The 12960-nt window shown below is 39.6% G+C and overlaps 2 protein-coding genes across 3 annotated transcripts in view; both read right to left on the bottom strand.

Annotated features, from left to right (window-relative positions):
• Positions 1–9386, bottom strand: part of ccdc83 (coiled-coil domain containing 83) — a 113089-nt gene extending 103703 nt beyond the window's left edge. Inside the window, exon 1 of one of the 2 annotated variants that reach the window (XM_059964541.1) lies at positions 9241–9386. The gene's annotated coding sequence lies outside the window, so the exon portion shown is untranslated. The remainder of the gene's footprint in view (positions 1–9240) is intronic. The other variant, XM_059964540.1, reaches the window with a different exon arrangement.
• LOC132390768 (general transcription factor II-I repeat domain-containing protein 2-like) lies at positions 1300–2432 on the bottom strand. Its single transcript, XM_059963319.1, has 2 exons — positions 1666–2432; positions 1300–1580 (listed from the first exon to the last, which is right to left on the bottom strand). Exon 1 carries the CDS (start codon positions 2270–2272, stop codon positions 1670–1672), a length of 603 nt encoding a protein of 200 aa, XP_059819302.1. The 5' UTR covers positions 2273–2432; the 3' UTR covers positions 1300–1580; positions 1666–1669.
• Positions 9387–12960: the final 3574 nt, after the last annotated feature.

The raw sequence follows: 12960 nt of genomic DNA, 5'->3' as shown, positions 1-12960 counted from the left end.
TAAAACATTAGAGGGATTAAAAAATAGGCTGAAGGAACTAGGAAAAAAAACACAAATTGAATTTGACACAGGATACATTTAGAGGAAATTTTAAAAATTAGGAATGAAATTAATAGTTTGGCTACACAAGAAATCAGGAAAAATTTAATGTTTCTGAAACAGAGACATCATGAAAGTAGATCTAAGTCTATGAAAATACTAGCATGGAAACTGACAAAAAAGATAGCAGAAAATACAATGCATAGAATTAGGAATCCAAGAACAAAATTGATCTACAAAAAAGCTAAGTGAAATTCAAGAAGGTTTTGAAGTGTTTTACAAAACTCTATATTCCAAAGTTCCAGGGGGAAGCATAATTCAAACTGACACCTTCCTGAATTCTCTAGAGTTACCCACTTTAAGCGAAGAACAAAATAGAATGATGACTGTTGACATAACTGAAATTGAACTAACAGCTGCAATAAGTATGCTTAAATTAAGCAAGTCACCAGGATCAAATGGGTATATGGCAGAGTGGTACAAAGAATTTAAAAATGAGTTAATTCCTGTCTTACTCCCCACACTGAACTGGGCTCTAAAAAAGGCACAAATCCCACCCAGCTGGAAGGAAGCGATAATCTCAGCTATACCGAAAGAAGGCAAGGATAAAATGGAATGTGGGTCATTTAGACCAATATCAGTTCTTAATGTAGTTTATAGATTATTAACCTCCATCGTGGCCAAACGATTAGAAGAGTTTCTACCCATACTGATACATAAGGATCAGACAGGTTTATACAACAATGCCAAACACAAGACAATATACGAAGGACACTTCATATTGTGGATCATATACAAAAAAATAAAACTGAAGCAATAGTGATAAGCGTGGAAGCTGAAAAGGCATTTGATTCGGTTAATTGGAATATTCTTTACACAGCTTTACATAGCTTTGGTTCCCATGACACAATTATTAAAACTATACAGGCACTATATGACAACCTTACTGCTAGGATTAAAATCGATGGATATTTATCAAATAGTTTTACCCTAGAAAGGGGCACGAGACAGGGCTGTGCATGGTCACCGCTACTCTTCGCATTATATCTGAAACCATTAGCTCAATAAATTAGACAAAATGAACACATCAGGGGAATTACTATAAAGGGACTGAGCATAAATTGACTTGTTATGCTGATGACATTTTGGTCTATCTAGGGCAGGGGTCAGCAACCTTTACCACTGAAAGAGCCACTTGGACCCGTTTCCCACAGAAAAGAAAACACTGGGAGCCGCAAAACCCGTTTGACATTTAAAATGAAATAACACTGCATACAACGTTTTTTTTGCCTTTATGCTATGTATAAACAAACTATAATGTGTTGCATTTATGAAATTGATGAACTCCTGCAGAGAAAACGAAATTACATTTCTGCATGCAACAAAAACATTTTGAACTCCGAAAAAAAGACGTTGGGTTGAAAGTTACTTTTAAGTAAAATATTCAATGTCTATTTGAGTCCTTCTTGTATTTATGAAAAACGCCGAACTTAAATTTTCCGCCAGCAGCAAACCAAAAATAACGTCAGCCAGCTGTCATCCTGAAAAATGAAAGGACTATTTCACTGAACAATGAAAAAATATGAATATAAGTAAAATAATAGGCAATTAAAATATTTATCATACTTGGTTAATGGGATTTCTGCTCCTGGACCTCAGCGCACAGCGTCTGCACATCAGGGCTGTATGATGTCACCTTCATCTTTACACAGGATCGCAAGCTGTCATCTGTGAGGTTTTCAATATCACTCCATTTGTGTTTCTGAGCAAGAACGGCCTTCTGACGGGCAACATCTTCAAGGTCTGCTGTCAAGCGTCTAAACTTGGACACCCATATGTCTTTGTCGGCTATGTCGGCCAGTTCCATCTCAAGATCAGGTTGACTCACACCTGCCAATGCAGTCGTATTCAGTAGGGAAGGATCGATGCTTAAGGGAGTGACCGGGAAGGATAATGTGTTTTTTTCCTCTCTGAACTCACAGAAGCGTTTCCCAAACGATGTTTGCATTGCGATGATTGCAGAATGTAAATACTCCGAAATTATCATGTCGTGACCTTGTTTGAACTCTCTCAAATTGGGGAAGTGAGACAAAGTGCCTTTCTGTAAATCTCTGGCAAGCACTGTCAACTTGCGCTCGAATGCCAAAACATCCTCCAACATGTGCAGGGCTGTACGTCCTTTCCCCTGAAGAGCTGTGTTCAGCGTGTTCAGGTGCGCTGTCATGTCTACCATGAAGTGTAGCTTTTCCAGCCACTCTGGCTGTTCCAGCTCAGGAAAGGTGAGCCCTTTGCTGCCCAGGAAAGTTTTCACTTCTTCCAGACACGCGACAAAGCGTTTCAGCACCTTCCGTCTGGACAGCCAGCGATAAAAACACGTTGTAGCGGTGTCAGTAAACTGCAGTCAAAGATAGCTTTATTCGAACTAAACAGCCTTGCTTTTAAGCCTCCCTCAACCCAGCCCCCATGGACGCAGATGCTGCAAAAGACGCGTACTCACAAACCCCCGTAGGCTATCTCCCTTAGCCGGAATGCTGGCTAATTGTGAGCCGTTTCGGATGTGGCAGGAAATGTGTCGCTACACTTAGGTTGTACAAGATCACCATAATTACATTTCAAAAGCTAACAAACTAACATAAAATACATTTTAATTAAATACTGACCAATTATTTCCCAAAGCCACAGGGAGCCGCAGCACAGAGGTGAAAGAGCCACAAATGGCTCGGGAGCCGCAGGTTGCCGACCCCCGATCTAGGGCAACCATCATACTCCTTACCTAAATTGATGCAATCCTTTGAACAATATAGTCAATTATCAGGATACAAGATCAACATAGATAAAACCCAATTACTTTCATATAACTATAGCCCACCAAGAGAAATTGAAAGTAGATATCCCTGGGCATGGCAGAGTCTTTCAAATATTTGGGCATCATTATACCAAAAGATTTGGCAAAATTATCAGAATGCAATTATCAGCCTATATATAAAAAATTAAGGAAGATATAACAAGATGGAACCTAATTCTTTTTTGTTTTAGTTTGGAAAAATATGGCTTAGGAAAATCTTTTATAAAATGGATTAAAACCTTAACTACTAGTCCCAAAGCTGCTTTTCTGCCAGCTATTTCCTTGAAATCGAACATCATGCTTCCCCATGCAAGGCTCCTTCAGAATGTAAGGGGGTATGGGATCCAAGGAGACCTTGTTTTGTGGATTCAGAATTGGCTTGCCCCCAGAAGGGAAATGATGGTTGTTGATGGTTCATATTTTGCCTGGAGGCCAGTGACCAGTGGTGTTCTACAGGGATCTGTTCTAGGACCCCTCCTCTTTGTGATTTTCATAAATGACCTGGATGAAGGAGTAGAAGGGTGGGTTAGTAAGTCTGCTGATGACACAAAGGTTGGGGTGCTCTGGATAGTCTGCAGGGTTATCAGAGGTTACAGTGGGATATCAATAGGATGCAGAACTGGGCTGAGAAGTGGTTGGTGGACTTCAACTCAAATAAGTGTGAAATGGTTCATTTTGGTAGGTCTAAACTGAAGACAAAATACAATATAAATGGTAAGACTCTTCACAGTGTGAAGGATCTGAGAGATCTTGGGGTCTGTTTCAAAAGGACACTCAATACCTTAAATAAAAAGTCCCATTCCAATCTATCAAATGCTTTTTCTGCATCCAAAGCAACTGCCACACTCACTTCCTCCTTCTTTTGTGCCAGATGAATTGTGCTAAGTAACCGAGTTACATTATCCACCGATTGTCTATTTTTAATAACACCTGTTTGATCCATATGTATTAATTTTGGTAAATATTTAGATAATCTATTAGATAAAATTTTTGCTATTATTTTATAATCCATATTCAACAAAGAAATAGGCCTATATGATGTTGGTTTTAAAGGATCTCTATCTTTTTTTGGCAATACTATTAGGATCACTGTCGAAAAAGATTGTGGAAGTTTATGTGTCCTTTCCGCTTGTTATATTAACTCCATAAAGGGAGAGATTAATAAATCTTTAAATTTTTTATAAAATTCAGGCAGAAAACCATCTTCTCCTGGAGATTTATTACTCTGAAGTGATCCTAAAGCTTCTTCAACCTCTCTTAATGTAAAGGGCATATCTAATCCCTTCTGTTCTTCCGAATTCAATTTTGGAAGAGCTATTTGTGATAAAAAAAAATTCTATCGCAGCAACCTCATTTTGTGATTCTGATTGATATAATTTGGAGTAAAATTTTTTTAAAGTTTCATTAATTTCTAAAGGTTTATAAGTAATTTTATTTGCACTTGTTCTAATTGCATTTATTGTTTTGGAAACCTGCTCTGTTTTCAACTGCCAAGCAAGAATCTAGTGTGATCTTTCACCTAATTTGTAAAATCTCTGTTTAGTTCTCATAATTACTTTTTCTGTTCGATATGTCTGGAGTGTATAATATTGTAGCTTTTTATTAACAAGTTGTCTTCATTTTTTTTCTGTCATATATATCTTTGGGATTATTTTTCTAATTTTGTAATCTCTTTTTCTAATTGATCTATTTCTACCATATATTCCTTCTTAATTTTAGAAGTATAACTTATTATCTGATCCCTCAAATATGCTTTCATCGCTTCCCATAATATAAATTTATCATCAACTGAATATGAATTTGTATCCAAAAAAATTGGATCTGTTTTTTTCAGAAAATCACAAAAATCTTGAGATTTTAATAAAATTAAATTAAATCTCCATCTGTAAGTAAATTCCTCCTTATCCATCATTATCATTGTCATTATCAAGGGGGAATGATCTGACAGTATTCTCGCTTTATATTCTACACTTTTCACTCTATCCTGTATATTCATTGATAATAGGAAAAAAATCAATCCTTGGATAAGTTTTATGTCTATTTGAATAAAATGAATAATCTCTTTCTCTTGGGTTAATTCTTCTCCATATATCAATCAAATTTAAGTCTTTCATCAATGATAAAGTTAGCTTTATTACTTTTGATTTTGTAATAGCCTTAGTTGACCTGTCTAGAAATGGGTCTAAACAAAAGGTAAAATCTCCACCTATTAATATTTTATCATGTGCATCGGCCAATTTCAAAAAAACTTCTTGTTTTTATTAAGGTATTGGAAAAATATGGGTTAGGAAAATCTTTTATAAAATGGATTAAAACCTTAACTACTAGTCCCAAAGCTGAAGTTGTGACAAATGGTCAAATTTCAACATCATTTCAGTTAACAAGGTCAACTAGACAAGGCTGTCTATTATCACCTGCCCTATTTGTGTTGGCGATAGAACCATTAGCTGAATTAATTAGAACGGATCCAGATATTGTGGGCTTCAGAGTTAACCAGGAGGAGTACAAGATTAATTTATTTGCTGATGATGTTCTGATTTATTTAACAAACCCATTGCATTCGTTGCATAAATTATCTTTCAGATTGGAAGAATATGGGAAAATATCAGGGTATAAAGTAAACTGGGATAAAAGTGAAATTTTACCCCTTACTAAAGGAGACTATAGTCAATGTTGATTAGTAACTCAATTTAGATGGCCAACAAATGGTATAAAATATTTAGGTATAAGAGTCGATAATGATATAAAGAATTTATATAAATTAAATTATTTGCCATTATTGAAAAAATACAGAAGATCTTGATAAATGGATGATGTTACCAATAACATTAGTAGGTAGAGTTAATGCTGTAAAAATGAATATATTTCCCAGATTACAATATTTATTCCAAACATTACCAATACAACTGCCCCAGAAGTTTTTTCAAGAGTTGAATAAATGTGTGAGGAAGCTTCTTTGGAAAGGTAAGATGTCAAGAATATCGTTGGAAAAATTTACATGTAAATTTGACCTAGGAGGGTTACAACTCCCAAATTTTAAGAATTATTATAAAGCAAATCAACTTAGATTTATTGCATCTTTTTTTGATGAAGAAAAACCGGCATGGATTAGAATAGAGTTAGATAAGATAGGAGAAAATATACCAGAAGATTTTATATATAAATGGGAATCCAAATGGATACAGGAAAAGAAAGAATCTCTTATATTAAAACATTTGATCGATTTATGGAATAAGGTAAATGTGGATGATGAGATAAAGAAATCTTTATTAACAAAGAGAACCCTAATTCAAAATAGACTTATTCCTTTTACAATGGATAATCAATTTTTATATAACTGGTTTCAAAAAGGGATCAGATATATAGGTGACTGTTTTGAAGGAGGTACATTGATGTCGTTTGATCAATTAAAGAATAAATATAAAATATCAAGTAACACTCTTTTCTGTTATTTTCAATTAAAGGCCTATTTAAGAGATCAACTGGGTCAAACAATGTTAATGCCAAAACTTTATGAAATAGAAACTTTAATTCAAAAAGGTAAAATTTAAAAAATTACATATTGTATGTATAATTTGATTCAAAAACAATTAAACCAGGAATTCGTAAGTCAAGACAAAAATGGGAAACTGATTTGAATATTAAAATTGATGAAAAAAATTGGTCAAGACTATGTCTTGATAGTATGACAAATACAATAAATGTCCGACTTAGATTAGTACAATATAATTTTTTACATCAATTAAATATTAACCACAAAAAATAAATAGATTAAACCCAAATTTTTCTGACCAATGTTTCCGATGTAATCAAGAAATTGGTACTTTTTTACACTCTACTTGGTCTTGTTTTAAAATTCAACCTTTTTGGATAAATCTAAGACTTTTACTGGAACAAATTATTGGAATACAACTTCCACATAGCCCAACATTATTTTTATTAGGCAATATTGAAGGGATAATACCGAAACCTAAATTGAATAAATATCAGAAAAAATTTATAAAAATTACATTGGCAGTAGCCAAAAAAGCTATTGCAGTTACTTGGAAATCAGATTCATACTTAACTATGGACCGTTGGAATAATGAAATATATAGCTGCATTCCACTTGAAAGAATTACATATAATTTAAGAAATGAATATGATATACTTTTGAAAATTTGGCACCCCTATCTACAAAAGATTGGATTAAATATATAGGTCCTTTGAAGATAAAATTATTAGTTATTTGGGGAAAAAAAGTAAAGATATATACTAAAGTTATTTTGAACTCCATGGTGCATGTGGGGATCCTCCGATATCCGGGCAATTCTTCTTTCTTTCTTTTAAACAGGGATGTTAAGGGGGAGGGAAGGGTTAAGAGGAGGGGGGAGGGCTAATATTAATTTTTATTATTATTCTATTCATTGTATGTAATTCTCTTAAAAATTTAATAAAGAATATATTTAAAAAATAGGACACTGAAAGCTGCTGTGCAGGTTGACAGCATTGTAAAGAAGGCGTACGGTGTGTTAGCATTCATCAACTGTGGGTTTGAGTGCAAGAGCCGCGAGGTAATGTTATAGCTATATAGGACCTTGGTCAGACCCCACTTGGAGTACTGTGTTCAGTTCTGGTCGCCTCACTACAGGAAGGATGTGGATATTATAGAGAGAGTGCAGAGGAGATTTACAAGGATGTTTGGAGAGCATATCTTATGAGAATAGGCTGAGAGTATGTGCCCTTTCCTTGTTGGAGCGATGGAGGATGAGAGTTGACCTGATTGAGGTCTATAAGCTGATAAGGGGCATCAATTGTGTGGATAGCCAGAGGGTATTTACCAGGGCTGAAATGGCTGACATGAGGGGGCACAATTTTAAAGTGCTTGGTACCGAGGGGATGTTAGGGATAGGTGGTGGGTGCATAGAAAGCACTGCCAGCCCTGGTGGTGGAAGTGGATACAATGGGGTCTTTTAAGAGCCTCTTAGATAGGTACATGGAGCTTAGAAAAATAGAAGGCTATACGCTGGGGAAGTTCTGGGCAGTCTGTAGAGCAGGTTACATGGTTGGCACAATATTTGCTGATGATACTAAGCTGGGTGGCAGTGTGACATGTGATGAGGATGTTAGGAGAATTTAGGGTGACTTGGATAGGCTGGGTGAGTGGGCAGATACTTGGCAGATGACGTTTAATGTGAATAAGTGTGAGGTTATCCACTTTGGGAGTAAGAACAGGAAGGCAGATTATTACCTGGATGGTGTAGAGTTAGGTAAGGGAGAAATACAAAGAGATCTAGGAGTCCTTGTTCATCAGTCACTGAAGGTGAATGAGCAAGTGCAGCAGGCAGTGAAGAAGGCTAATGGAATGTTGGCCTTTATTACAAAGGGAATTGAGTACAAGAGCAAGGAAATCCTCTTGCATTTGTACAGAGCCCTGGTGAGACCACACCTGGAGTATTGTGTACAGTTTTGGTCTCCAGGGTTAAGGAAGGACATCCTGGCTGTAGAGGAAATGCAGTGTAGATTCACAAGGTTAATTCCTGGGATGTCTGGACTGTCTTATGCAGAGAGGTTAGAGAGACTGGGCTTGTACACACTGGAATTAAGGAGATTGAGAGGGGATCAGATTGCAACATATAAGATTATTAAGGGATTGGACAAGATAGAGGCAGGAAATATGTTCCAGATGCTGGGAGAGCCCAGTACCAGAGGGCATGGTTTGAGAATAAGGGGTAGGTCATTTAGGACAGAGTTAAGGAAAAGCTTCTTCTCCCAGAGAGTTGTGGGGGTATGGAATGCACTGCCTCGGAAGGTAGTGGAGGCCAATTCTCTGTATGCTTTCAAGAAGGAGCTAGATAGGTATCATGGATAGGGGAATCAAGGGATATGGGGACAAGGCAAAAACCGGGTATTGATAGTAGATGATCAGCCATGATCGCAAAATGGCAGTGCAGGCTCAAAGTGCCTAATGGTCTACTTCTGCAGCTATTGTCTATATTGTGGGCCGAAGGGCCTGTAATGTGTCATAAATTTCTATGTTCTATGTCTCCTACATTTAAATCTAACTTGGGGAGGGCTATTAAAATGTAACAAGTACCAACGACTTGTGGGATCTCACTACTGACATCCTTGCCGTCCCAAGAACCTCATCAACCCTTGCCCCATGCTTCCTGACACCCACACAGATTTGGATCAGTTTGTAACTCTGGGGGTGAACCATCATCTTCAATAGCATAAAATGCTAAAACAAGCGACTTTCGTGAATGCGGTTAAGGGGTCAAATACAAAGTGCACCGAAGCAGCGATCCGCAGAGCCCAGTGACACCATAACTTGAAATGAACTGAGTCAGGGACACAACTGTCACCGGCCGACCAACCTGTCCGAACTTCACTTTGCCAGCCGGGAACATCAGCCTGCCATCCTGCTCACTCCGATGCGCGGGCGCCGGCCTTCACTCCAGCGCTCCGTTTATTTAGAGGAGCGAACGACGCGGTAACCAGGGGCAAAACAAGGCGCAACCTGATTGGCCGAACAGTCTCATCCCGGGACGATTCGTCCACTGCTGCCGACAGCGACCCCTGGCGGTGGAACCCGAAGACCTCCCTTTCTGGACTGACGGAGCGTGAGGATCGGAAACGTGAGGGAAGTAATTATAGCTTCCAGCGGGCGTCTAGTTTAGTTTTATTGCTGGAAGAATCAAACGGCCTTTAACAATTAAGGAGACTGTAGACTGATAGTGAGTTCACTAATCATTTGGGAATTGTTGGGCACACTTCTCGAAAAACAGGTAATTTAATTGTACCTGATTAATTATAGTTATATATATGTTGGTTGTCCGTCGTGCCAAACAATGGTGTGAGACAGTGCCGGAGAGTTTTCAAAGTGTAAATGCGGTTATACTAGGGTAGTTCCACTCTTTTAATCTCGATAGACCGTAAACGCGTACTTACTACAAACTGGGATCTTCCTTGCTTTTCAGGAGATGACCATGACTCCTTCTGTGCTTTGTGACTTTCGCTGTCCACAGAGCGTTGAAGAACTGCCTTCCCGGCCTTTGGATTTCACAATTGTTCTCGTTTTCCCAGTCCAGCTGGAGGCTGGGGCAGGCATGTCCCTATCTCACCGGGTAGAAGGCCCGCTGGCTACCATCAAATAGCCCGCCTAGTACGGGGGCCGTTGTCGCCTGCAAACAGCTACTTCAAAGTACAAAATAGATTTATTTTCAAAGTGCGTGTGTGTCACCATATACACCCCTGGGATTTATTTTCTTGTGGGCATATTCAATAAATCTAATAACCATAAAGTGAGTCCATAGGTTGTGGGAACATTTCAGTGATGGGGGAGTGAAATTATCCCCTTTGGTTCAAGAGCCTGATGGCTGAGGTGTAATGACTGTTTCTGAACCTGGTGGTGTGAGTCCTGAGGCTCCTGTACCTTCTTCCTGTTGCCAACGGTGAGAAGAGAACATGTCCTGGGTGGTGGGGGTCCCTGATGATGAATGCTGCTTTCCTGCGATGATGCTCAGTGTAGGTATGTTCAATGGTGGAGAGGGCATGCGATGGGCAGGGCCGTGATGGACTGGACTGTATCCACTACTTTGTGTAAGATTTTCTAGTCAAGGGCATTGGTGTTTCTATACAAGGCTGTGATACATGCAGTCAATATATTCCCCACTGCACACCTATAGAAGTTTGTCAAAGTTTTAGATGTCATGTCAACTGTTCACAAACTCCTAAGGAAGTAGAAGTGTTGCTGTACTTTCTTCACAGTTGCACTTTGTGCTGGGCCCAGGACAGATCCTCTGACAGAGGAATTGAAAGTTGCTGACCCTATCCACATCTGATCCTCTGATGAGGACTGCCTCATGGGCCTATAGTTTCCTCTTCCTGAAGACAATAATCAGCTTCTTGTTCTTGCTGACTCAGGCAGGAATTGATAGATTTTGAGAGGCACCAGCCTCTCAAAACACTCCATCACTGTGGATGTAAAAGCTACTGGGCAATAGTCATTGAGGCACATTATCACGTTCTTAGGGACCAGTATAATTCGAGCCTGCTTCAAGCAGGTGGGTACCTCAAAGATTTCAGTGAACACTCCAGCCAGCTGACACGTCCTCAGTCCTCGGCTAGCTACCCTACCTGGGCAGGATGCTTTTCATTGGTTCACCCCCCCTCCCCCCACATGTCATCCTTAGATACTGAAATCACAGGATCATTGGGTGCTGTGGGAGTTCATGAAGGTTCTTCCATGTTTTGATAGTCAAAGTGAGCATTGAGCTCATCTGGAGGTTTGCCCTGTTGTTGTCTGTGTTGCTTGATAGTATTCAAGCCCTGCCATAACTGTCGAGCATCCTTCACTGATTCAAATTTGCTCTGGAAGTGCCACTTTGCCTGTGAGATGACTTTCCAGTGATCATACCTGGACCTCTTGTAACTTTCTTGGTCACTAGACTTGAATACCTCTGGTCTGGCCCTCAGCAGATTTTGGATCTCATGGTTCATCCAGGACTTCTGATTGGGGAAGACTGAATGATGTTGTGGGAACACACTCATCTAGAAATGTTCTATTAAAGTCCATGACAACCATGGTGTATTCATTCAGATCCACAGATGAGTCCTTGAACAAGGCCTAGTCCACCAACTTAAAGCAATTCCATAGCCGCTCCTCTGCCTCCCATGACCGCCTCTTTGTTGTCTTAATCTCTGGAGCTTTGTTTGGTAGCCTCTGCCAGTATGCAGGTAGGAGGACAGCCAAATGATCAGATTTACCGAAATGTGGTCTGGGCATGGTACTCAGAGCCACTGGTGAGAGCTGAGTGTCCGGTGGGGCCCAAAGGGCAGTGACCCGCCCCAGAATGGACACAACAGGCGTCTTCACCAGAGGTGCTACCCGTCCCTGGGCACCCCACATGCCATATTTAAATAGTATATATCAATGTACTGGTCCCAGTTAACCATGAAGCAGTACATTTTGGCCCAATCAAGAGACTAACCCAAGCCGAATTTTCATGGCAATATTTAAAAAGGTATTAAGGGATATACCATTTAACTGAATAATGAATTATGCATTTCAATTAATATACAGAACAAATTAAAACAGTATCAATACTACTAAAAAGTACTATAAAACTGTGTATTAATCCCTAATAGTTATAGAATGGAATTCTTCTTATGTACATTACCCCATTCTTTTGATTGATTATAAGTAAATGAATTCAGCACAGACACCTAGTGCAGATAATGGACTGCCTTCATTTGCTGTCCTGCATCAGGCAATGTGAAGTAATCCACCAATAAATTACTGGCATCAGTAGATTAAGTTTTTCAGTTAGTCTCAGTTTTTTTTGTGGCATCTTGGTAAGGGTCTGAAATACTTGAAAAGCCAAATAAGAAATTTTTGCCTTTGGAATCAGCATCCATCACCCCAAATGGCTAAGTCAGCACAAGCACATGCAACTGATGCCATTTAAAAACTCTTCGCTCCAAGCATGATGTAGTGTCTAATGGCCCCATAGCGCATGCAACTGGTGCTAGTTAGAAAGAGTTCTGCAATAGTCTCATACTGTGGCGACCCACTTCCTAGCGCACTCGAACCAGCTCACAAATAGCCAGCGCGCCGGCATAAAGGCCAGTTCCAAAACGGCGCCAGGTCTGCTTCACTAACAAAGGGAAAAGCTCGCGCGGGACTGTGAGTACGTGCCTCCTACAGCATCTGCACCCGGGGAGGGCGGGATCAGGGAGGCTTTAAAGTGAAGCCACAAAGTTCAAATAAAATCTTCTTTAACTGCAGTTTACTGACTCCATGTCGTTATTTCAGCGCTGTGTGTAGCACACCGCTACAATTGGTGACCCCGACGGTCCAAACAATATTTGGACCGGAGATGAACGATGCCGCACCTGTTCATGCGGTTTCGTTGAAACTGCCAGGCTTCTGGACGCTGCGACCTCACCTGTGGTTCCAGCAAGCAGAAGCCCAATTCCACGTTCGGCAGATAACCTCAGAGGACACACGTTACTACTACGTGGTGAGCTCCCTCGACCAGGACACAGTGGCCCAGGTTGAAGAGTTCGTACAGTCTCCCCCAGCGGATGGCAAG

Source organism: Hypanus sabinus, chromosome 3 (assembly GCF_030144855.1).
Source record: "Hypanus sabinus isolate sHypSab1 chromosome 3, sHypSab1.hap1, whole genome shotgun sequence".
Taxonomy (NCBI): domain Eukaryota; kingdom Metazoa; phylum Chordata; class Chondrichthyes; order Myliobatiformes; family Dasyatidae; genus Hypanus; species Hypanus sabinus.
This window is presented reverse-complemented; position numbering and strand designations above follow the sequence as displayed.